The following is a 25,140-nucleotide window of genomic DNA, read 5'->3' as shown; positions in this document are numbered from 1 at the left end:
GGCCGGATGCCCCCTCCCCGCTCATCGCCCGTCCCTGGCGCCACGCGATCGGGCAGTGGCGCAGCCAGGCGGCAGCAGCGGGGGAGCGGCCAGTCCTGGTAGCGCCCGTGTTCGACGCTGGGAGCACACGGAAGTCAGTGGTGCTGTGCTGGTCACACGGTGCTTGAGCCGGTGGCTGGCCATATCGCCGTGGACTGCACAACTTCTCCGCCCAACCCCGCCGCGCCTGGCTGCGTCCCTTCCCGTCCCTTGTTGTTTTCGTTTCGTACTACGGCTCCAGTCGCGTGTGGGGGTGAACGCTCTCGTGCGGGGTACGCTGCTTTCCCTCTCGGCCATCGCGCTGCGTCGCCTCTGCGGGCCGAGTCGCAGTGGGACGGGCCGTTTTCGTCGCGTCACGGCGGGGCGCGTGGACCAGGGCTGCGGCGCGCGTCACGGCGGCGCGCGGACCAGGGCTGCGGCGCGCGCAGCTGCTGCCCGCGCCGACCGGGCGTTCAGCAGGCGGGCGCGTCGTGCTCAAGCCGCTGTGACGCGCCGCTTGTCAGCCAACTGTCGCGCCCGTCATCGGTCACGCGCCCGCCGCAGATGCTCGCCAGGTCAAATGTTGACCCACAGTTTTGCCATCAGGGATACTAAAATGGCTGAAAATTCGGTTATGTGTGACGAGAGCCCGATGTCCTGAAGTTGCCCGAGGCTGTATTTTCCTATTTGTCTGGCGCTCTCCAGCTGTCTGCGGGACAGTGCACCTAACTGTCCTGAGTCGGGTTGTGATTTGGCGAGAGCAAATGGCAGTGCACCTAACTGTCCTGAGGCGAGTTGTGATTTGGCGAGAGCAAATTACTTGTTAAGGAAGCCATTAAGAGTAAGGGCAACTAGAACCTTTGAGATAGGTGATATGACGATATGCTCGTTAGGTAACCGACCTCGTCCGTCCACTCGTCCTTCATGTTTTCTCCTCTCGCATCCCAGGGTCATACGCTGCGCCTCTTCACTCATCGTTTCCACTTTAGAGAAACGCGATCTGACATGGAGGAACATGCTTCATGGCATTGACTAGCGAGTCGCGAATTTACTTAGCCACCTGAATTTCCGCATACAGACCATCACGCACGTGCTGCGGATGACCTTGTGAATCTATTCGTCAGAAGCGACCTCTGATTGGGCGTCGGGCAGGTCGGACGATGATGGATTGCCTGCCCATCTGCATTTGACTGCAGTTTTGCATGCATTTGACCCGGCCTCAAAGAAAGCCCTTTAACGTTTTGAGGATGAAAGCGTGCTGAACGGAACTGAACGGGATTTGGCCAGCCTTACAAATGAAAGCGTACTGAACGGAACTGAACAGGATATTGCCAGACTTACAAATGAAAGCGTGCTGAACGGAACTGAACGGGATCTTGCCAGCCTTACAAATGAAAGCGTGCTGAACGGAACTGAACGGGATCTTGCCAGCCTTACAAATGAAAGCGTGCCGAACGGAACTGAACGGGATCTTGCCAGCCCCACAAATGAAAACGTGCTGAACGGAACTGAACGGGATCTTGCCAGTCTTACAAATGAAGGCGTGATGTTTCGACTCATTAATGTTACCGAAGGGCAAGTCCTGTCATTGCACGGGAAAACCAAAGCACTTGCGCCTCACTCACAAGAATTTACCGAGGGACATCACGCATACCACGCTGCCTCGCTTGCGCCTGCACAGAGGCCAGAAACTGTGCTACCCTTTGCCGGGGGACATCAGGTGTACCACGCTGCCTCACGTGCACCTACACGGGGGCCAGAAACAACGCTGCCCTTGTGGGTCTTCCCCAGCACGTGAGCAGGCTCCGCCTCCACCGTTTGCTCCCGTGGTCCCGCTTGAGGGGTCAACGACCTGTGAGGGAACACCGGTGTTGTGAAATCCGTACCTGGTGCAATCAACGGCTATTTTTAGCTGCGCGTTCCACAATGCGTGTGCCCTTTTGGGTGCCTTTAGCCAGTATCGATTCCAGTTTGTTCTTGGCTTCCCCGGCGTTATCACGATTTAAATGCTACGTTTTGTAGAAACCCCGCTATTAACGAAGAAGCACGATGCGGTGGGGAAATAAATGTCACGGGTCTGCGTGCCGCTGTGCAGGACGATCCAAGAACGCGTTCGCCCGGCATCAAGCTAGCAACGCGCGGTCTCGCTCAGGACGGGGTCTCGCTCAGGACGCGGTCTCGCTCAGGACGCGGTCTCGCTCAGGACGCGGTCTCGCTCAGGACGCGGTCTCGCTCAGGACGGGCCTGTGCAGGCCGGGGCCGGACAGAGCAGTTCGCCGCACGCACTGATTGCATGTCGGCCAAATATGTGTAAACACTGACGGAAATGAGGTTGGACTGGATGTAAGCAGTATGGACTGGTTTGGACATCCATCATGCCTTCGCCCTGTGGTCCCCCCCGCCCTCCCGTCCGTGGGGTCGCTGTGGATCCTGTGTAGTGCATACTTTGCTAGTGATTGGCCGATGGGCTAATCGCTGCACCCCGCGCACCGTGAGCGCTGCTGTCGACGTGACTAATGGTGCGTATCTGGGCCTAGGGTAGCAAACAAGTTCTTGTTCAGTTGGTCTGGGCTCAGGACGACCGCTGCGAACGACGCCCTGTCCATCCCCTCAAATTAAAGTGTCATCATCATCCTTCAGTTGCTCGCGCCGTGAATGGCTTGCTTCCACATCTGTGTTGGTGTTTGCCCACCGTCATGCGTTTATGGAGCGTCATTGTGCCTGAATGTTTATGGCGCGTCATTGTGCCTGAATGCTTGTTTGGCACCTTTCATTGCACACAAACGCTACTGAATAAGCATTGAGATATACATGCTTCACTCCGCCTCTACCATTGGAAGCTTCGATGAGTTTGTATTGATGAGTGTGCCTTTAAGTGGACACAAGTGTAATATATATGCTCTTTTTTGTTTGGGGTTTCACCGCTGATTAACTTATTGATTTTAGATGATTTGACCAACAGGAGCGACCAGTCTGTCACGAATGTGATGTGTTGCACGGCATTTCGAATGTCTTGCGTAGGTGGAATAGGTTTATTGCCCCATTTAGCACGACGTTTTGGCACGGGGCATTGGTGCCGCTGTTCACCCTGCCGTCGTCCTGGCCCCATCACTTACAGGGTCAACAACCGACGACGTATGCCCCGATGAGAGCAGGCCCGGGATCAAGGAGAGGCATGGTCATGTATGCTGAGCGCATTGGCGTATGACGCTGGGTATGCCCAACCGTTAGGCCAGGTGAATGAGCGAGACCCTCTTCGGAGATTTGTTTTCTTAAAATATTTAAGCAATTCATGAGGTGTAACCAACGAATTCAAGTGCTTCGTTTGGCGTCACGCCCACGCACTCAAGCGCAGCAGCCCTGGGTGTGTGTCCTTGAGCTGATATTTTCAGCATCACCCACTTGCACCTATCGCAGGCAATTTTATAGCCCAAATGTACAATTAAACGTTGGCAATTTGCCGCGTTTAAACATGTGGGCTGAACTTTGGCAGATACGCAGTGCTGTAAAAACAAAAAGCACAGACCGTAGCCAAATTCGGTTGCTTCTGTCGCACAGCATGCATGGTGCTGTAAGAACGATTCAGCTGTAGCTGGCTGCACAGAGCTGGCCCTGCCGTCGGTCGGCTCGGCTCGCCCGTGACGAGGAATGCCACACGCCGCACGGAGGCTGGCACCGGTGTCCAATATCGCTCGAGACGCGGCACATTCGGCCTGTTTGTTTTCCTGGCCGGTCAGGTCTTCGACCGGTGACTCATAGGGAGCCCCGCGTGCCCCACTTCGGGGCGGCGTCCTCCCGCCGCCGTGGGTGGCGCCTGTGCGTGATCAGAGTCGCGTGGTCCACTGCGCGCGCGCGCGCGGACCTGGGGACGACAGCGAGCAGCGCTAGGCGCGCGGGGCGGGGCGGAGGCCCGCTGGCGGTCCTGACGCACCCCACCCCGGTGAATCAGGTCAGGAGGACGCCGGCGCAAACGGACGCGGGAACGTTGCGAGGACACGGCCGACACAGCACCGTGTGGTTACAGCTCACGGTGGACGGGGGAGGACAGAGGATGTACTGTGTTTATCCACATCCGTTCAGACCTAGGGATGCGACCTGACAATGTTTTAAGCCTGCCAGAATGGACCAGACACTGGACTCGTTCTGACTCGTTAAGGGGGCCAAGGGCGCCGCGGCAAATGAGGAACTGACGACACGTTGCTTATCGAAAATTCAGTGGCGCCAGCCGATTATTTTGGGGCGGAGTTCGGCCCCAGTGTCTGCATTCAAAGGTTTGTGGTCCGTATTCAGAGTACACTGCGGCGTCTCAGCTGTGGCGCGTGGCTTTGGCTGTACTCGGTTCCATGCAGGTCAGGGCTGTGTATTTGCTGTGCGGCCTGGTCGTGTTGAGGTTCTCTGTCGCCGATTGTTGGATAAGGCGGTTTCATTGTTCCGGCGCGAAGGGAAAGTTCGTGACAGTATGCTCAGAGTGTATTTGCGCTACACATCGTGTGCGCCGAAGAATGCGCCATCAAATATTTCATCGGTATGATCAACCGATGGCCGATTTACGAATCTTTTGGAACTTGAATCCAGAATGTCGTCTTCATTAAAACGTGCGTGCATGAATATCACAACAGTGTGTTGCTTACAAACCACAAATTTCATTATGTCAATGTGAGTCAAGGAAACGGATCAATGGATGATACAGCTGCCAGCGAAATTGAGGTGAATGCAGACCGATGACCGGTAAAACGTTAAATGAAGGCAGAACAAGAGCACGAGCCATTGTGGACTCGATAGCAGGAGCATACTTTCGCAGAATGTGTTCGGGAAGGGAACGGATTAACTGGCTAAAAAAAATGCGAAAAAAGAAGAAAAGGCTAAACCTTCCCTCGTATCCCGAGAAAACGGATTTATCTGCGGATTTGACCCACTTTCGGGCCGAAGTTGGGGGCTGGAGCCCCTTCTACAACGGCCAACTGAATAGGAAACTACGCCGTGTCGGAGTCACTGCTTCGTCATCTGCTACCATTTCTGAATTTTGCGACTGAGGTAGATAGAAGTATCAGCTGATCTTAATCTCAGGGTAGTCTCAGCTGATCTCAATCGACCAGATCAACAGTTCTCGTCAGGTCAGTAAGGAGTTTTCAAACAGAACGATTAGTGGCAATCGCGTGTCTATCGACAAATCTGGAGCCGTGATGACCCCGCCCGCCACGGGAGCCCTGCCACGCTCCGTCCGCGACTGGAGCCGTGATGGCCCCGCCTGCCACGGGAGCCCTGCCACGCTCCGTCCGCGACTGGAGCCGTGATGACCCCGCCCGCCACGGGAGCCCTGCCACGCTCCGTACGCGTCTGAAGCCGTGATGACCCCGCCCGCCACGGGAGCCCTGCCACGCTCCGTACGCGTCTGAAGCCGTGATGACCCCGCCCGCCACGGGAGCCCTGCCACGCTCCGTCCGCGTCTGGAGCCGTGATGACCCCGCCCGCCACGGGAGCCCTGCCACGCTCCATCCGTGTCTGGAGCCGTGATGACCCCACCTGCCACGGGAGCCCTGCCACGCTCCGTCCGCGTCTGGAGCCGTGATGACCCCACCTGCCACGGGAGCCCTGCCATGCTCCGTTCGCGTTTGTTTCTAACCAGGATGACTGACGTCCGACTAGCGCGCCTCTCTACCGACGTCCCACAGTTCGCCGGGCCCCAGAGCGTCCTGCGACCGCGATAGGAACGGGGGCGGCTCGTCGATAAGGCCAGGCGGCCTCGTTGACTCACTGGCCCAAGGATGGCAGCGCCGCCGGAGGTCGACATCACCGATTCGGAGACCTGGGAGGGCAAGTACACGGTAAGACCGGCGGCCGCCGTCCACACCGGAAGGAGGCGCGCGCCAACGGGACGCGGGGCACGGGGCGTAGTGGACTCACACACCCACTCGGCGATGAGTTGCGGACTTGTTGGTGTGATGAAGGGCGCACTGGTAATGTGACACTACACGTTAATTTGTGTGTGATTTGGTGTTCCTGAAATTTGACTGACCCTTAACAATGCTTAAAACCTAAATGACCGACTTCTGCAAAGTTAAGTGCGGCGATGTTGTAAAATTGCAACGCTGATGACGTCACCAGTTACGAGCGCTGGTGAAGAATAATTGTGAGCATTGCTCAACGGAGTGGTGATTTATGTAAATCCACATTAACTACCATTATGTTGTCCGTGACACCGCGGTGGTGCATGCTAATGATGCTTTGAGTTATGCAAAGCACTTAGAACTAATCCGGTGCTGTTTTATCTTGTCCAGTGAAGTTCATCGGGTGAGTGGTTTCATTGCGTCGATTTGTATTTCAGATGCATGTCCGTTGTTTATTTCCCGACATTTTCTGTCTAGTGCTTTACAATTTTCCGAAATTTTCCGTTTTGGGGTCTGGCGCTCCCCAACTTTTAGGGAGCCTTCGGATGTCACGGACAGGTAACTGACACGAAATGCCGACGTGACCCCCACTAATTTTCGAAAAGCTCACCTTCGCGTGTGCCACCCTCGTGCCCGCTCGCTCTTCACCATGCAGCCCTGGCCCACGTGGGCCGCTCGCGAACCTGACAGCAATGCTTGCGAAGTGATGTCGTCCGTCGCCTTCATTGCTTTGTTTTCCGCGTAGAGCATGCCAGCCTTTGCAACCAATTCTCAATCTCTGAGTCAGTTCTGGAAATGGTGGTCCGAGTGTTACATAGTTGCGGCAAGAATGCTCCAGAAATGAATCAGCACTTCTGGAGTAGCCTCCTCCAAACGTGCCACATATCTGCAGCGTTTCCGACGTTCCCAGATGTACAAACTCGTCATCCGGCGCGGAAGCCAGAGCTGGTTCGTCCACCGGAGGTACAGCGAGTTCCATCGACTCAACGAACAACTGAAGAAACAGGTCGGTCGCCGATATGACTGTTTGGTTTCGCCCCAACCGGCCAGAGGACGGCAAACGTCCCTATTGTAAACGATAGTTGTGATTGTGTACTCATGCAACGTGAGTAAATGAATTGTTCTGCGTGACACTGACGAAAGAGCGAAAGTTTATTGTAATGTTCAGCATCTGTGGGTAGATAGAAAATCAGAAACAACAGCATCAGCATTACGAAGGACACCCGCATCAAGGAAGCGTGCCTATTGTCCTTTCATTCAGACTGTTTTAGGGATTTTCCTGCTGTAAAGCTCCTTGAGCAGTCCCTCCGCTCCCAATGTACCACGGTGGTTTCCACGGCGTTACAGAATGAAGATCTTTTGGCGGGCACCGTGCATTCCGCATGTAACGGGGCTTGTCCATTTCAGGTGCAAACGTTTCAGTCCAAGCTGCCCGGGAAGCGCATGTTCGGAAACATGAACCCGGAGTTCGTGCGCGGCCGACAACACGGACTGGACGAGTTCGCCAAGACGCTCGTCGCCGACGAACGCACGCGCTCTCTGTAAGTGTGCCCCGGGGCGCAGGTCGGGCTCGGCATCGTCCTACTGTACGCCGACAATAGATCACGATATCGGATACATATATGTATATATATATATATATATATATATATATATATATACACATTTATATACATATAGATGTGGATATGCGTGTGTGTAGAACTCACCTTGTTCTTGCTTGAAGAAATCTTATGTCATCTGCTTCCAATAAGCACCATAAAAACATACCATTTACGACCTTTGCGGTACGATTTGTACCTTGTACACTCATGTCACGGCGATGCTGTTGAATATTGCCTGTTAATACTCACAATACCCACGCATGTTTATTGAACTGAGTCGCACGCACGCACGCACGCACGCACGCACGCACGCACGCACGCACACGCACACGCACGCACGCACGCATGCATGCATGCATGCACGCACGCACGCACGCACACGCACGCACGCACGCACACGCACACGCACACGCACACGCACACGCACACGCACACACACACACGCACACGCACACACACACCACACACACACACACACACACACACACACACACACACACACACACACACACACACACACACACACACACACACACACACACACACACACACACACACACACACACACACACACACATGCACCAAGAGCATCGGGAGATATGACCGCAAATACGATACAGTAGTGCAGATATGAGATGCGTCTACATAAGCCAACAGTCCGGGTCAAAATTCTGATAGTAAGTCAGATGTCATCGTAATCACGATACCGTGAGCGATATAAGAACCATGCGTCCACGACTGTCACCAGCAGTGCTGATTCACATCTTTATTGGCGAGTTTCACCAATGCCGTTGATTACCGATAGTATTCTGGCATTATCTAGGTGTTTCACCACCCACCCGCCTCGGTACAGTTCCCCATCGGTCCCATCTGTCCCCAGCCTTGATCGGAAGGGTGCAGCGACCGATGCGTCACCTGTTAGTGTAAGCCAATCGCTACAGTACCACACAGCCCCAGCGCCGCTGCATCGTGCGCCGGCTGTGCTTTGCGCGTGAATCACAGCCCCAGCTGAATCGGACCCGCGTGGACAGGGGCAGTGTCCCAGCTACGCTGAAGTGCTGCTGATGCTATTCGTGAGCTGACCCCTGTCCCAGAGCTCAGCTGTTTCGAGCTAGTTAGGGCTCGAGTCGCCTTAAGCTTGCCACTCGCACTGGACTGGGATGGCCCGCGGCCGGTGGCAGCGGCCGCGCCAAAGGTCAGGTGACGTCAGAGGGCAGGAAGGACCGACCGTGCGGGGCATTGAGGCACGTTGAACTTTTGTGTTATCATTCTGCCGTTGACCTGGAATTTTGCTGAGATAGCGGGATCGGGGCGCACAGAACAAAGTACTGCTTGGAATAGCGTTCGATACCAAAATCCATCCGTTCAAAAGGTCGGAGCAAAACCTTTAAAATTAAACATAAGCGCTAGCTGTGGCCGGCAGTGTCATTGACGACAATATAGCTTCAAACGACGCCGTTTTCTCTTTCGAATGACAGTAGCCACCTTCGGTTCGCTCCGCGTCCTGAGAACCAGCCTGCAGCGGTTCAGGAGGGCCCCTGTTTCAGAACGGTGGTGCAGGAGTTCCTGCAGCTGTCGCATCGGTCATCAGACTCGGACGAGAACCTGACGGACGATTCGTCCTCATGCACGGAAGACGACGCCGTATTTCTGGGCAGCAGTGAACGTTGCCAGTGAGTGCAAAGACGAACGCGCTCGTGTTTGTGCGATCGGAGAGTGAAGAAGGCAGCTGCTGAGGAAGTTATGAATTGGTGCAGATGTAAATACGTCTGTTGTAAGCGTGCTCATTCGACTCGCTCACAGCAATTTAGGTACGAGTGTCTTGAGGTAGACTATCAGATAAGGGAGTTCTCTGATAGGATCGTGAGCTATTGATCTCTTTGTGCGAATGAAGTGGGACGTTTTGTTCTCCTTGTCTCGGACACAGCCACGCGCCATTTGTTCGTTTGTACAGGATCATGTGCACATCGTAAAAAGGACCGTGCGACAGGTCAAACCGTTCCTCTCTTTCTCAGCGCTCGGCCGAGCGACTTCGATTTCCGACGCGTGATCGGCAAGGGCAGCTTCGGCAAGGTGTACCTGGCCCACGACCGGGGCCAGAGGACCTGCTTCGCCATCAAGGTGCTGCAGAAGAGAATGATCGTCAACAGGAACGAGACGAAGCACATTATGTCGGAACGAAACGTGCTGCTGAAGAATCTCGACCACCCATTCCTGGTCGGCCTCCATTACAGCTTCCAGACCAAGGACAAGCTGTACTTTGTCCTCGACTACATCAGCGGTGGAGAGGTGAGGATACGACGATTTGGATGACTTTGTTTTGCCGAATCACTGAAAGCATATGGTAACTAACCACTTGCTCGAGTGCGGTCCTCTGTGCATGTTGGATATTATACCTGCTATATGAGATGCGGTCATTGCTGGGACGACGTGCGTGATCGTACGCTGCTATTCGCAAAAACAGGCCACAGTTCTATCATTTACGCTGGCACCCCTTCACCAAGCGACCAAGCTTTTCTTGTTCCAATTTAGAAATCAACACATCGTGTGATGCGCGCATTTTGGTAGCAACCGTTGGCAAGTAAATCACGGTTTTATACAAAACCCCTACATGTCGAGCAGCGATGGCTCCTAAACATGGAGGTTATCATCAGCGTCGACTCTGTTCTAGCTTTTCTTCTACCTGCAAAAGGAACAGGTGTTCAGCGAGAACCGAGCGCGGTTTTACGCGGCCGAGGCCGGCTCGGCCGTCGGCTACCTCCACTCCAGGGGCATCATCTACCGCGACCTGAAGCCCGAGAACATGTTGCTGGACAAACAGGTGCGCGCCGTAAAGTGCGGGACTTTTTCGGTTCTTCCCTGCCGTCCAGTTTCGACAGTCTTTCCCCGCTCATCTTTTTTGACTGTTTTCCTTTTTTGTTTCAGGAAAATGTAATGCGGAATTTCCTAGCTTATTTGGATTTGATCCGGAATGCTATTGTATCTACATATATAACATATAACATCCGCAAAGTACATAACACGTGCATACTGGCATTCTGATTCTAATGTTTTATTCACGTTACCATGCCGATAAGGGCATCCTGACTCTAAACGCATGCGTCGATGCTTTGGTGGTGAACTGGATGCTACACCTGGCTCTGCCGCCTCATCGCCATGATCCTTCTGCTTGTCCAGTGTCATGGACTTCAGGAAAACGCTCATTAGAGTTAACAAGCGTCCGAAAGTTTGTACGCACTTCATGCCGTCAGGTCTTGGCTCTGCTTTGCCTCCAGTTTCGGCTGACTGGCCGGGGAGTTTTGAATTTGAGTTTCTTCTCTACAGGGTCATATAGTGCTGACGGACTTCGGTCTATGCAAGGAAGGTCTGATCGGCAGTACCCAGACGTCCACCTTCTGCGGGACTCCGGAGTACATGGCGCCGGAGGTGCTCCTCAAATTGGTCAGTACCTGGCGATTAACACCGACGTCCCCAGACCAACCAGCAAAGACTTAACTCGGAGGCGCTGCTCAGAATGTTCAGGACCCGGCGGTCGTTAGAGGTGTCTCTCGAACTAATCGTATCGAACTACACGTATTTGAGGTGCCTCTTAAACTGGTGCTTCTGGAACACGCCGATTAGTGATGGGACACAACATGTGAAAGTGGTCACTAAGTAGAGAGGGGCTTGCAAGATGTGCACTTGTTTTCCTGCTTGTATTTGCTGTATATCAGATTATAAATCATACATTTTTCCCACACATTATACTCTGTAAGCTTTTTTGCTAGAGCAAGTTTACAAATGGGGTTTGTTACGCCATCGGGTATTTTCATCTGTTCCGTGTTTCTTATCGGTAGGCCGTACGATTCTAAAGCTTGCATAATCGCGTGTTGGCCGTACAGTTGCCTTGCAGACTTGTTCTCATCAGGTTTGAAGGGATGCCGGGTTGAAATGCTCATATTCGCAACGATTTGTTCCGGAAAGACCTGGAGGCCTGTGTCGCCGTCGTTGAAATGAGCAAATTGGAATGTAATGCGTTGCTTTGAGGTAAGAGCGCTGCCGTTCGCGCGAAAATAAGTCGTTGACAGTCTGTGTGCGAAGCTGTATCGAATGTGCCTCGTGTTCTTTTTCCTTTGCCCGCCATTGTTGTCACGTTTTCTGTCAGATTTTGCAAGGTTTTGTCAGCCGCCAGCCGTCCGTGACGCGGCCGCCGCCGCCTCTGCTGCAGCCTTACGACCGCTCCGTGGACTGGTGGTGCCTGGGCGCCGTACTGTACGAGATGCTGTACGGCCTGCCTCCATTCTACAACCGCAACACGCACGAGATGTACAACAGCATTCTGCATGGCCGTCCCCGGCTGAGGTCGAGCGCCTCAGCGGCGGCGCAGCAGCTGCTTACGGCGCTGCTGCAGAAGAAGAGCGAGGCTCGGCTCGGCTCGGGGCCGAGCGACTTTGACGAGATCAAGGCTCACCCGTTCTTCGCGCCCATCCACTGGGAAGACCTCCTGCGGAAGCGGGTCACGCCGCCCTACGTCCCCGTCGTGGTGAGTGGTGAGGGGCGAGTCATTGCAGCCTTAAATGTGATGGCTGTCAACACGACTGGGGCTATAAAAATAACGTGTTAAATGTTTGAAAAGCTGTTGTACCGCACTCACCGGATTAATTTTACATGCTTCGTCTTGCAAAAGTTAAAAAAGGATTTATATATATACATATATATAAAATATAGGCAAACAGTGCACGCCTCACCGGACGCCCGTTCCACGCCACTAAGCTCGGCACGAGGACTCCGCCCATCCCTGTTGATTTGTAAGCCTCCTGTGCACGTGTTACAGAGCGGTGATGACGACGTGCGCCACTTCGACCCGGTGTTCACACGTGAGCCGGTGAGCTCGAGCGTGGGCCGCTGTCGGGACTCACGTGCAGACTCCACACTGAGCCAGCTCAGCCTCGACCGCCACTTCGTCGGCTTCTCCTACGATCCCGGCTGCGAACTACACGACGGCGACTAGCGGGCGAGTGCTGACATCTAGGGGCGAGAAGGCGGACTACGCTGGTCGGTGCGGTCGGGAGCGTCCGCGCTGACCTCTGGTGAATGAAGAGCAAACTAGAAAGCGGCAAATCCGTGCATACCCAACTTTAGGAACCGTGGGTATACCCGAACCAAGACGGTGTCGCATGACGCTCGTACGATCTCGGCGCTGTATACAGATAAACAGCAATGTGTAATGGCAGTCACAGAGGCGTCGCGGGAAATGACTCCTCCGAATGCCGCCAATTGGTTGTATAAGCTTGGAATGCTCGTGTCGAGCATTACAGTCACGCCGAAACACTGCTGCAGCCATGTTTCTCATTAAAACTTCAGGAAAATATTATCGCTCCACGTTGTGCTGCAGTTCCATCATGTGCCATAACTTGCCTCATTGTCGGATTTGTGTTATTTATGTTATGAGCTGATGCAAAGCTGTGTGGCATGTATACTCACTGGAAAGTATTTGTAAGTCGCAGTGTTGGACCAGTGTCTGTACAGTACATGTGACGTATTGCATATCTAGCGTATTGGCTGCGCTGCCCTGGCGTTTGTACAAATAACATAAGTGAAGAACTTAAGCCAATAATCATTTAGAGCTTGGGGATCGCGAAGCGCCGGTCAATTTTCATCCAGGGCTGTACTCTAGAGGCTGGCGGTCTTCATCTCATTCCTGGCTGTGTATTAGACGCGAATAAACTTGTTGCCGAATGCCGAGGGGAAGCCAAGTGCCGTTGGGCGATCCCTTTTGGTCTGGTTCAATTCATGTCTCGCGTGATTCATCGAAGCTGTCGAGGATAGCCAGCAGTTCGTGGATCGAGCGCCGCGCCTGCCATAGGATGACGGCATTGCCAGACGGATGCGCACTTCGTGGATATACCAAGGGCACCGCAGTCTCATCATACAGGCATCTTAGACGAAGTTACTAGGTCATGCGTGGGGGATCCCGGGCGCCTTCGTTGTGGATAAAGCCGCATCCACGGGCTGAACGGGGAAAGCACCCGCGGGCTAGGGGGTGATGTACGTGTGCGTGATGCCTATGTCGTATGTTACAATAAACCCAGTCTTGCATCCACTGCTGTTTGTTCGTCAAGAATTGCAGGATGACCCGGCCTGTTTGTCAACAGGGACCAATGATCGACGCACGACCACCCGATGCTGTGCATGCCTCCAATAATGTGGACCAACAACAGCCGACTCAGAATCGCGTGTCGGCAACAACACGGCTTTGTTTGAAATTCACTCTGATAAACCATTGTCTCTCAAACTGTGATGGTCCACTTCTCCTTGAGGACGGATCAGGCTATGTTTAGCCCGGGGAAACAAGAAAGCTCAATCAACGAGAGACATACGCATTCTTACCTCTGGTTGTGACCGTTTGCCGTCTATTGGTGTTTTATGGCGCGCAGGCTGCCCTGGTGATTTCGCGCACATTACCTGATGGCCATGTTCATGCAACCAGCTGACTATACACATGAGCGTTTGTATAGCAATTGTATTCGGGCAGAAAAAAACAAATCGCATACACTGAGCCCTCAGTATCTCGCTGCTGACTGAACGCTCAATATGAATGGAATCACTCGTCTTGCCATTAGCTATTACGGCATTTTTTTACTCTGCGCATGAAACACATCATCTTCCGGTTGGCATCTACCTGTCTGCGCTGCCTGGACTGCTATCTTTCTTGGCTCACACACAGAGGCGTAGTTTCCTATTCAGTAGGGAGACAACGGAGGGAGGGCTTTAGCCCACCCCCCTCTCCCCTCCCCCACTTGGGCCCAGCCCCCATATTGAAAGAAAGGTGGGTCAATCAAGGAAGACCCGTTTGTTGACGAATTTTGGGAGTAGGTTTCATAATTTTTGCTCAGTTCGGGCCCCAACTCACCTTGCAAAACTGTGCTTCACCTCAGGCACTGTTTGGCCATTTGACAATTTCCTGCCCCTGAGACCGTCACGGCTTCTCCATGCCGGAAATCCCCTCCCCCCTGATCGGGAACTTCTGTAATAAACAAGGAGTCACCCGGGAGAGCTGGCATGAAGTCATCGACATTCAAGGCACGGTAGTGCACCTGCATATCAACCGCATCATCCATCTGAATCTGCCCACACTGAGGTTCGTTGCAAAGCAGCTATCCCGTTAATAAGCGGTGGCAGAAGGCGCAGCGCGGCCGGGTCTCGGACGTGGTCCGCCACTGAGGCGATCATCGCGCCCTTCAGGAGCGGGCTACATCAGGGCAGGTCACCGCCGGACCGGCCCACCGCCGCCTGATGCATAATACATACAGTTGAGCCACACGGTCTGCCATGTCTGCGCGCTGGGTGCGGTCCGTCGGCGGGCAAATATCTCCTGCAGACCGGTTCAGTAATCGCAGCTATCAATTTAGACACTGCGGACCGCGGTTTTATGGTGTCATATTGCGGCTGACGTGATCTATCGTGTCATGGAGTCCGGGAGATGCAAGGGTTCATGATATGAAGAGGATAATGCTGATAGCCATGGCGTTCAGGGCATGGCCGAATTACACGTACGAGCGACGGGCATTAGGGGCGATCACCTCCATACAAGTCCAGGTCGAATGCGGATGGATGTTTGCGGCTTACGGGGTATTGATAGGGGCTATTCACGCTGTGCGTTTTACGTTATTCACTCAGGCATTGAGGCTTGCGTAACAGGCTCTCTGCGAACGCTTCTAAACGGCCTATTTCTGCCTTGCGCGGTTTGGTTCAAGGGTTAGCTAGCTTGCTCCTCACTTTTGAGTTAGAGCAGCATATTCTAGGGCATAACGGTACATGAAAGCAGATAACTAGGACTTCAATTCAGTCCATAGCTTTCATAAATAAGACGGCAATGCTATCGCGCGCGATGTGCATGGACTGTGCATAACAATTTTAGTTTAGATCGCATGCACCCTGAAACAGAACAGACAGGTATGGTCTCGCGCCCAGCACAGAACCAGCTGGGCGATTTATCACGGTTTTGACTCAGATTTTACTGAAAATTGATACCAGAGGTGATCTGATGCGTAGACCCAAACTGACACAATGTCAATGCCCCCTGACTTATGGGTCACGAGTGATGTCCCAAGGATGTTTCATAACTAAAGTTGACAATTATAGGCTTTTAGCGCTGTTGCACCCATAGCTATATACGCAATCCCACTAAGGAATTTTTCGACACTGCTGAGGTTTGTTCAATATAACTGAAAAAATCAACTGAACCAATTTGGAAAAGAGACATCGTGACCCCAGACAAAAGCCATCGTTTCAACATCGCATAATATCCGTCTCGGGCTTGGCCATTCTGCGGATAATATATTTTGACTATTGTTGCGCCAAAAGACAAAGGCTCAGGGTGCGGATGGCTAACACAACTTCCCGTGGCTCAAGACATCGTCCTTTTAATTCATCTTGGCATTGGGTCGCCGCCGAATTGGGACGTCTGTCTTCTGGCAAGCGGTTCTAATGCATTGTTAATTGCTCAGATTTATTTACCAGCTGGTACTCGGGTATATTTGGTGTGTTCAATGCGCCTAACACAGAATCAGCCCTGGTTAGTCTACCGGTCACGACTATATATATATATATATAGTCGTGACCAGTATGCTGACCAGAGCTGATTCTGTGTTAGGACGTTAGGATGTCAACATATATATGTATGTATGTATATATATATATATATATATATATATATATATATATATACACATAAATACATATATGCATGCATATATATTGTCATGTGTATATATATATATATATATATATATATATATATATACATGTATGTTGTGCCAAAAAAGCAACACAGCACAATCAGCATTCATAACATTTTCTTATGTTTTCCCAATAAACCCGATGAAAGCTTTCGCCTCTTCTCTCTGTTCGTTTAAGATGGCACCAAGGCTTATTATGTAAAGAGGATATGGATTAACATGTTACATGACCTGGTGCTAGTTATGTTCTCAACTTGTCATCCTACATTGGGCATTTTCTGGAGTGACGGTTTTAGACAAAGTCGATATAATTGTTTTTAAACTCAAGTCCTCTCGGAACTATTCTAAAACTCATGATCTCATGTCTAAATACATCGTTTTTTTGTGACACCGGTATAGCACAAACATACTGCGTACGTATCACAATTCAGGCATAAACATGTACGCATTACACAAACTCATTAACAGGCAACAATGTTCATCCGCGAAACGTAAAACACTCAATGTCCTGCACTCTACTTCCTAACGGCGGCCCTTAGTGCAGATAGAGGGTTCCGGGTGCATTTGTTTGTTAATGACGGGGTCCCATTAGCGGATGTGTATTGCTCCTAGAGCGATGAAAGCTCGTCTCTGTGCGGAGCGTGCTACGACTTTTGTGTTGTTTGGCATTTGGCGTGTCTGGCGGGTTTGTGTTGGGTCTCCTTGTATGTGTGTGGCCGCCGTTTTATGGGTAGATGGGTTGACGATTATCAGGGTCATTTTGCATAATCCAGAAGGATTTAGTTGAACTCTGGTGATAGATGTTAAGTTTGAAGGTGTCATTAGGATCCTTTGTTCGGCTATTGTGATGGGCAATGTTTAGCAGAGCCTTTTCGTCAGCTTTACAACCAGAAGTCATGTTTTTCGACAATATGTGGTACGCATTCTGATTTTCTGTTTTTGCTTTGACTCCAGGTACTGTGCATTGGTCCGGTTGATCTAGTCTTCCGCAGTGCGCAAGTCGTAATCGTCGTTGGCTAGACTTTACTAACACGCCTAAACTCCTGTTGTACAAGGGGCCATGACGAGCAATGCTTAAGGGCACGGTGGATGTAAGCCCGCATAACACTGGTTTTGTACCCGTCGGGACACATGCTCTCTCCGTTCAGACATTTGGCGGCGGCAGTAAGCTTTCAGTGGACGCTGGTTGCAAAGGTCTTGTCTCGAGCGTTGATTGATGCATCCAAAAAACATGTCCTTTTCCCGAAAACTCTCCTGGGTGGTAAAATTTAGGCATGATACAGATTCTAGGCTGGATTTCATGTGTTCAGAACGGTAAGACCTTTATGTCCCTAAAATGTCATCAACATATCGCACATACATATGAGGTTTGATGACGTATCCGCAAGAGCTTCTTGCTCAGCCGAGGACATAAAGGCTTGGGCAAACAGGACATCCAGTGGTGAGTCTATTGCAATGCCATCTGTTTGGTAAAACAGCTTCGCTTCAGGACGTCGGAAGGGTGACTTGGTGGTGCACAATCTCGAGATTGCATGCATGATGTGTTCAGGACTGTCTGGTGCGGGCAGTTCACGATGGTAAGCGTACCGGGCTAGTACGTCGACAGTCCGTTCGACAGGGACATCTATGAGAAGACTACTGATATCCAGGGATGTTACCATGCCTAGTCTTATTCTTGTTTTTAGTCAATCGACGAACTCGGAGAAAAACTTTAAGGAACACGCGGATTAAACATAAGGGCTCAGTAACCTTGTGACTTTTTGGCAAGATCATAGGATGGTCAAGGAATTTATGAATTATACGCCTCAATAGAGTGCCCGGTTGAGTGAGTGAGTTTCAACATTGCCATAAAAGTATCCTGAGTTATACTCACCGGTGATGCGCTCCATTTGGTAGCAACACCGATCGATCACCATTTGATTTCAACTGATCAATCAAAATCAAACTCGATTTCGATTCAATTGATCAAATTGATCAATCGAATATCACTAATGCATTCAATGTTTAGAAGATAACTAATAATACGCCATGCGATGAGTCAATCTATATCTTCTTTGCATCATGAGCTTTGATGTCATTTTAAGCGAACATTGAGAAGAAGCCAAAGTTGTCATCATATCTATTGAGAACACATAAAAAAAGATGAACAATGTTAATTCCGTTGCAATTTTTGACAAAGTGTGCTTAAAGAATAGACTGCTTCCAAAGTACACACACACACACACACACACACATATATATATATATATATATATATATATATATATATATATATCGCATATATACATATACAAGTGCACATACATACATGCATACATGTATACATACATGTATGAAGATAGCATCGCATATATACATATACAAATGTACATATATATATATATATATATATATATATATATATGTACATATATGCACATCATCAGATTGTAAAACCTATCAAATGCTAGCAACAAGTGATGATGTTAATGCAGGTAAATAAACCCAACGAGCTTGGACAGAAGTCACCGTACTTCCTCTACATTTATTGGCAAACGGCAAATAATATCTATACCAGGCATCACGAACTGCCCGTGGATATCCCATACACACATGTAAAAATGAATAATTTCACTGTTTAAACAGGTCACTGTTTAAACACTATTCTTCCGAAGCACCCGAACGACTCGCCCGTGCTCGCTAGACAGTTAATGCATGGTCATTGATCAGTTACCCTGCTTCATTTGACATAAACCGGTGATGTTCTTGAGTGCCGACATTGTTTTGACGGTAGCGAATCGTGCAGCGACTCTTGTGGTCAGTGCCGCGACCCCTGGCTCTTCGATGAAAAGGATCCATATACCGGTGGTCTTTGCTGTATGCATGATTCGCACATGCCCTTGGCTCGGAAAATGTGACTCGTAACGGCACTGTCGTAGGCTCTCTCGGGCCGCGACGCTCTTCACCGTCCCCCTTCTCCCCTCAATACCGTCACGGGTCGTTTTGCCATGACATGCGCACAAAAATTCAACTTAACAAGCGTCAAAAAACCTGTGAAATGACGAGGTTAACACACACACATTCGGGCGGGGGCCCACTTTACTTCCCCCCTCCAAGGGGGTTTTAGCCGATCTTTTGATATGCAAATAAGATATACCTACAACAGGCCAAGGTCAGGTCGTTGTTGTCGGCGAAGGCAGTTCCCAGGGAATCGTTTTAAATCAAGTGACAGCGGAGCGCTAGACGAAATCATGCAACTTTGGGATTGCTTCTTCGGTTAATAAACAATTGCAATTACGATTAATTTCTTTGACCATGAGGCAGGAATGAAGGCAAACCATGGTCAACACCAGACCAATCTATTACTGCACAAGTTACTTTACGGAGTGGTAATGGACGCTTATTTGGAATTCCTGGATCACAGGAACGTCAAAAGACTCCTTACACCGACTTCATGAAAGTCTGTGTAGGTCACTGACCTAAAATGACGTCGATCAATATTTTACTCTGAATAGTGTTTTGCGTCTGGTGGCTCCTGGCGCCGATTTCACATCAAATGTACATATAGTTTCGATGGTATTAGGTCATTTTTACCTTCCGAAGTTCAAATGGGTCATTGACCTGATATGAAAATCAGTGGCATTTTTATTTTTAGAGGTGGCTAGGTTGAACATGGTTGCGTGAGGTGGTATGAGGGCACTTTGGACACCGATATGGACTTTGTCTTTGTTTGATCTCACTTGACCGGACAATTATAAACTGGGGATATCCAAATTTGGTGCAAATGAGCTTACAAAGAGCCCTTCCCACCCCGTGAGCTGTTTTTTAAGCCCTCTAAGCTTTAAGATAAAGCTGCTCAAACCGACCCCGCTCATCCGGGCGCGTCACAGTCAATCAGTAACCCCGGCGCACGTTAATAAAGATTATTCTTCTATATTGTCCCACGCAGCCATCAGAGAAATGTATTATTTTTGCACACCAGGAGGATGGGCAATTACTGCATTGCTTTTGATACAATCCCATAACATTCAAGGCTTTGGTGTTGCGCCGTTCCATCTTCACCATACTATGAATGGTTGAACCGTGCACTGGGATTTATCCCAGTGCCACCATTGGGCGTCAACCCGCAGAATTCAAATCGGGGATGTCGGCTCCATCAATACCTGATGGCCGGTAACTGAAACATAGCTATAATCGATCATGATAGCCGGACGTGCTATGTAAATTGCCGTTTATAGCTGTTGTTTTCGTATGGAACAATTCATTACAAAACAACACTTTCTGACATGCAGCGAAAACATGGTGATTTGGATTCACGGACAGAGATATCGTCACAGCATGATGTGCGCGATGCTAAGTTTTGAGAGCAGGTTCTCACTTTGTACACCACACAACAGTTTCACTGAAACCAGAAGCCTTGGCACCAATCGACAACAGGGATCGGTTATTTGAAGAAACGAACTGAAATTGATGGGTAAAATGTCATTTATCAGCCGGGTCTGATTTGACAAGATGCCAAAACACCGCATACTTTTTGATATTGGAATTTATGACGATTCGAATTTTAGGTAAGCGATAAGAACGCATTATGTATGGGACTCCAAATACTACCAGCGTGTGACCATGACCTACCTGTAGATCACACTACGGCTCCAATGATTTTAATGTTTTCCATACACGGTAATAGCTGAAGTGTCCATTTGTAATTTATAATTTTATCGGGATATTACTGGGCCCCAGTTGTAAGTCATCCTAGAGTTTGAACGAAATCAAAGATATTGGTGCGCCGTCCACTGTTTCGAGTGCGCGTAAATCCTAATATTATGCCAACTTTTCAAGCGTGACCGAAGTCGCAACATCACCACCGATTCACAAGGTCTCATCGACTCTTTCAAAGCAATCTACGCTGCAAGCACAATAAGCCCCACGTCATCCGTTCTGTACCACAAACGTGCAAAGCGCACGGTACTAGGAACCTACCTGATCACACATGCATTCTACGTAACCCTGCATCGCGATTTTTTTTTTTGCCATACGAGCATAACACGCTTAACTCCACGGCGTACTTCTACTACAACCTTCAACATCCACGTCGCGCGGACATTTTCAGTCACCGACACAGAACCCTTCGTTGGCGGACTGGCCTCCGACCACCGGAGGCGGGCTCTAAGTGGGGGAGCACCACCGCGGCGGAGGTCAGGAACGTTCAGCGCCGCTCACGTGGCGGGCCGTGTGAGTGGCCGCGGAGCGAGACAACAACAAACCGGTCTGGTGCGGCGCCCGGCAGCAATCGGACGGTCACAGCCCGCGACGCGGCTGGAGTCAGCGGGGGCGGGCGGCGGCCCCCGTACCGCGGCTTCCAGGGGCGAGCTCCGGCAGACTGGAGTCAGCGGGGGCGAGCGGCGGCCCCCGTACCGCGGCTTCCAGGAGCGAGCTCCCGCAGACTGGAGTCAGCGGGGGCGAACGGCGGCCCCCGTACTGCGGCTTCCAGAGGGGAGCTCCGGCAGACTGGAGTCAGCGGGGGCGGGCGGCGGCCCCCGTACCGCGGCTTCCAGAGGGGAGCTTCCGCAGACTGGAGTCAGCGGGGGCAGGCGGCGGCCCGGCCCACTGCAGACCACAGGACGTAAGAAAGCTTCAGTTGTAAACACACTGGGCGCGCGCGCGCGATTCAGCGTCTTTAGGACTTGATGGATATTACATCACGTTTACAAGACGCTGCTCACACAGCCTACTTCCGAACAGAATTTGATGCACGTATATGACCTATGAGCTGTGTACAGATAGTGCAGAGTGCGATCACTTTTGCCATTCCTTGGGAAGTGTGACCAGGTGCGCAATTATGCACGCAGATGCAATGCAATTTAAAAGAATCGCCGATATTTAGCAGACTCCACCATCTCTAACTGACTGATAACGGGGCGCTACAGCTTGTTATTAACGGCTAGGCCACTCTCCAGCACCCCGGTGAAACACTCCAGCCCCGCGGTGAAAACCATGAGCCGTTGGGTGGGGGAGGTGGCCATGTTATTGACCCCGCCACCGACCACCGAGAGACCTGACGACATCTGGCTCGCTGCCACTGGCTGACAAACCGGCGCCGTAACCTTCGCCCACACCGGTTACACCTATCATCCGTTTTTGGACCGGGTGCATCGGCGGACAGGTCTTTGCCCCGGAAGTGGACATCTTCCGGCCCGTCTCGCGACCGTTAGCACGCGACCGTGCCGTGTAAGCCGGGGCCACAGCCGCCATCGGTGCTGCCGACTGGCCATGCCAAATATAGCCGCCGCTCCTGAGGCCTTGCAGACTCCGTGTAGCGAACCCACGCATCACATCCGAACACAGCGGTCCTTGGGGCAAGCAGCCGCGGAGCGTTGCTCATGCCAAGCTAACCTATCCACTGCCGCCGGCTATTGGGTCATCATCAGATCCGAACAGCGGTCCTTGGGGCGAACAGCCGCGGAGCGTTGCTCATGTCAAGCTAACCTATCCACCGCCACCGGGTACTGAGCCATCTTGTCGGATTGTTTAACTGGCTGAAACAGATCAGGTTATTGATGTTGGAAGGTTCCACGGCCCGTTATGCAACGCGCTTAAGTAAGCTTTTCTTCGCGTGGCACATGAAGTAAGCTTTTCTTCCCATGGAAGGTCGTCCTTCGCCTGACCGAAACGGCAGCGAAACGATATCATACCGCAGCAGCAAGCCACAGTTATAACCAGTCAAAAGTTAGGCCCACAAGAGCATAGCACAAACTATGTTTTGGTCAGTTCTACACCGGATTCTGACCTACGTGCTGGCTAAAATAAACAGACGCGACACCTCAGGTTCACACTGACTACAGAAAGATACCGCCAGCAGGAAGGGCGGGCATCCTGGCAGATCTACGAACACTAGTCGTGTTAAAAAAAACGCCTAAAACCATCTAAAAACTATTCTGCACTTGCAACGGGGACGAATTGTGTCCTCACAATACGACGTAGACCATGACACCGCTGAAATAAGTCATGTCCACTACGTCAGGGGTGGTAAAGAAATCCCCTCGATTGGTGTGACCTCATAGTTGTGCCGTGCTTGAAGAACTCAGCACAAGCATGGTCGTTCAGAAATTATTATCAGAGCGTGGGCCACCACACCGAATTGGCTTCAAGTGTTGGTGACACGGGTCCTACCGAACAATTATCACTGAGCCGACGCCGCAATCATGTGGCATTACCCCCTGCCCACAAGTGCAGACGATCACGGCGGCCTGGTATAAAGCGTCCAGCCCCATCCTCTCACCACAGTCGCAGCGCCCAGCGGCATCAGATCGCTGAGTCCTCCCGCCGTCGCCATGAAGCTGTTTGTGGCCGCCTGTCTGGTGGCGCTGGCCGCCGCCGTGCCGCTTGATTCCCGCGTCGAGGACCAGGACGAGCTGGAGATGCACGAGATGTGGGCGCCCACCTACCAGGAGGTGCAGGAGAAGGCCGGCCTGGGTGCCGGCCGCGCCACCACGCTCTCCCGCTCCGGACAGGTGCTGGACCAGACCTTCTGGAAAGACATCGCCCAGGACATCCTGCGCACCAAGCTGGCCGACCCCGTGTACGACTACCAGGCCAAGAACGCCGTGCTCTTCATCGGTGACGGCATGTCGATCCCCACACTGGCCGCCGCCAGGAAGCGCAAGGGCCTGCAGCACGGCGCCGACGTGCCCGAGCACACCATGCTCTCCTGGGAGACCTTCCCTTACCTGGGCCTGTCCAAAACCTACAACTGCGACCGCTGGACGGCCGACTCCGCCTCCACCGCCACCGCCTACCTGACCGGCGCCAAGGGCAACTTCCTCACGGTCGGTGTCGACTGCTCTGTCCTCATCTGGAACTGCGACGCCGTCAACGAGGCTTCTTCGCCGAAGTCGATCCTCCGCTACGGAGTGGAGGCCGGTAAGTGGGTCGGTCTGGTGTCCACCGCCCGTATCACACACGCCTCTCCTGCCGCCACCTTCGGTCATACCGCCTACCGTACTTGGGAGTCGGACGCCGACTTCGCCGCCATGGAATGGATGACCGGCCCCGTCAAGGACTCATGCAAGAACGTCATGAAGGATCTGTCCACCCAGTTCGTCGAGCGTGAGGGTATTGACATCAACGTTGCCTTCGGCGGCGGCTGGGGCAAGTTCACGCCCAAGGAGGTCGAGGGTGGCTCCCGCCTGGACGGCCGCGACCTGATCCAGGAGTGGAAGGACAAGCAGGAGTCCCTGGGACGCAGCCACGCCTACATCAGCACCAAGGCTGAGCTGAACAGCTTCGACGCTGCCTCCGCTGACTACGTGCTGGGTCTGTTCAGCCGCAGCCACATGCAGTACCGCGCCTTCCAGACCGCTGACGATGTCAACCTGACCGAGATGGTGAAGAAGGCTTTGGAGATCCTGAAGCGCGGACCCAACGGCTTCGTCATGTTCGTTGAGGGCGCCAAGATTGACCACGGCCACCACTATGGCAACGCCTACACGGCCATCGACGAGACTGTGGAGCTGGAGGAGGTCGTCCAGTACGTCATGGACAACACCGACGAGACGGATACCCTGATCGTCGTCTCTTCCGACCACTCCCACACCTTCTCCATCAACGGCTACCCGGAGCGCGGCCTGGACATGTTCGGCCCTGCCTCCTTCCTGGCTGGCGGCATGCAGAAGGGCGGCCCGCCGCCCAAGCTGCCATAACCCGATCATGCAGTACGCTAACGGTCCGGGTGGCTCCGAAGACTGGTCCGAGTTCGAGGCCAAGCGGGCTCGCCTCGCCGACATGTCGCCGGAGGCCGAGTGGCGCGACCCGCACTACAAGCAGGTGGCCGGCATCTACCTGCCTAAGGAGACGCACGGCGGTGAGGATGTCGGCATCTTCGCACGTGGCCCCGGCGCCCACCTGCTGCGCGGCAGCCTGGAGGAGAACGTG

At 52.2% G+C, this 25,140-nt stretch overlaps 3 protein-coding genes across 3 annotated transcripts in view; 2 read left to right on the top strand and 1 right to left on the bottom strand.

The window, feature by feature from the left end:
- Window positions 1-993, bottom strand: part of LOC119111029 (serine/threonine-protein kinase Sgk1-like) — a 6,624-nt gene extending 5,631 nt beyond the window's left edge. The window contains 1 exon segment of the mRNA XM_037234854.1: window positions 921-993. Within this exon segment, the coding sequence (XP_037090749.1) occupies window positions 921-993 (73 nt within the window).
- Window positions 994-5,690: 4,697 nt separating this feature from the next.
- Window positions 5,691-13,572, top strand: LOC119111024 (serine/threonine-protein kinase Sgk2; the record flags this gene model as incomplete). Its single annotated transcript, XM_037234849.1, is given in 9 exon segments — window positions 5,691-5,843; window positions 6,817-6,912; window positions 7,314-7,447; window positions 9,058-9,183; window positions 9,526-9,799; window positions 10,182-10,331; window positions 10,835-10,951; window positions 11,718-12,032; window positions 12,324-13,572. Coding segments are annotated over 9 exon segments (1,449 nt in total). The 3' UTR covers window positions 12,501-13,572.
- A 9,968-nt stretch (window positions 13,573-23,540) lies between these two features.
- Window positions 23,541-24,908, top strand: LOC119111028 (membrane-bound alkaline phosphatase-like). Its single transcript, XM_037234853.1, has one exon. It carries the CDS (start codon window positions 23,541-23,543, stop codon window positions 24,906-24,908), a length of 1,368 nt encoding a protein of 455 aa, XP_037090748.1.
- The last annotated feature ends 232 nt before the right edge of the window (window positions 24,909-25,140 follow it).

Source organism: Pollicipes pollicipes, unplaced genomic scaffold (genome assembly GCF_011947565.3).
Source record: "Pollicipes pollicipes isolate AB1234 unplaced genomic scaffold, Ppol_2.1 Scaffold_7258;HRSCAF=8750_pilon_pilon_pilon, whole genome shotgun sequence".
Classification (NCBI taxonomy): domain Eukaryota; kingdom Metazoa; phylum Arthropoda; class Thecostraca; order Pollicipedomorpha; family Pollicipedidae; genus Pollicipes; species Pollicipes pollicipes.
Note: the sequence above shows the minus strand (reverse complement) of the source record. Positions and strands in the feature narration are given on the sequence as shown.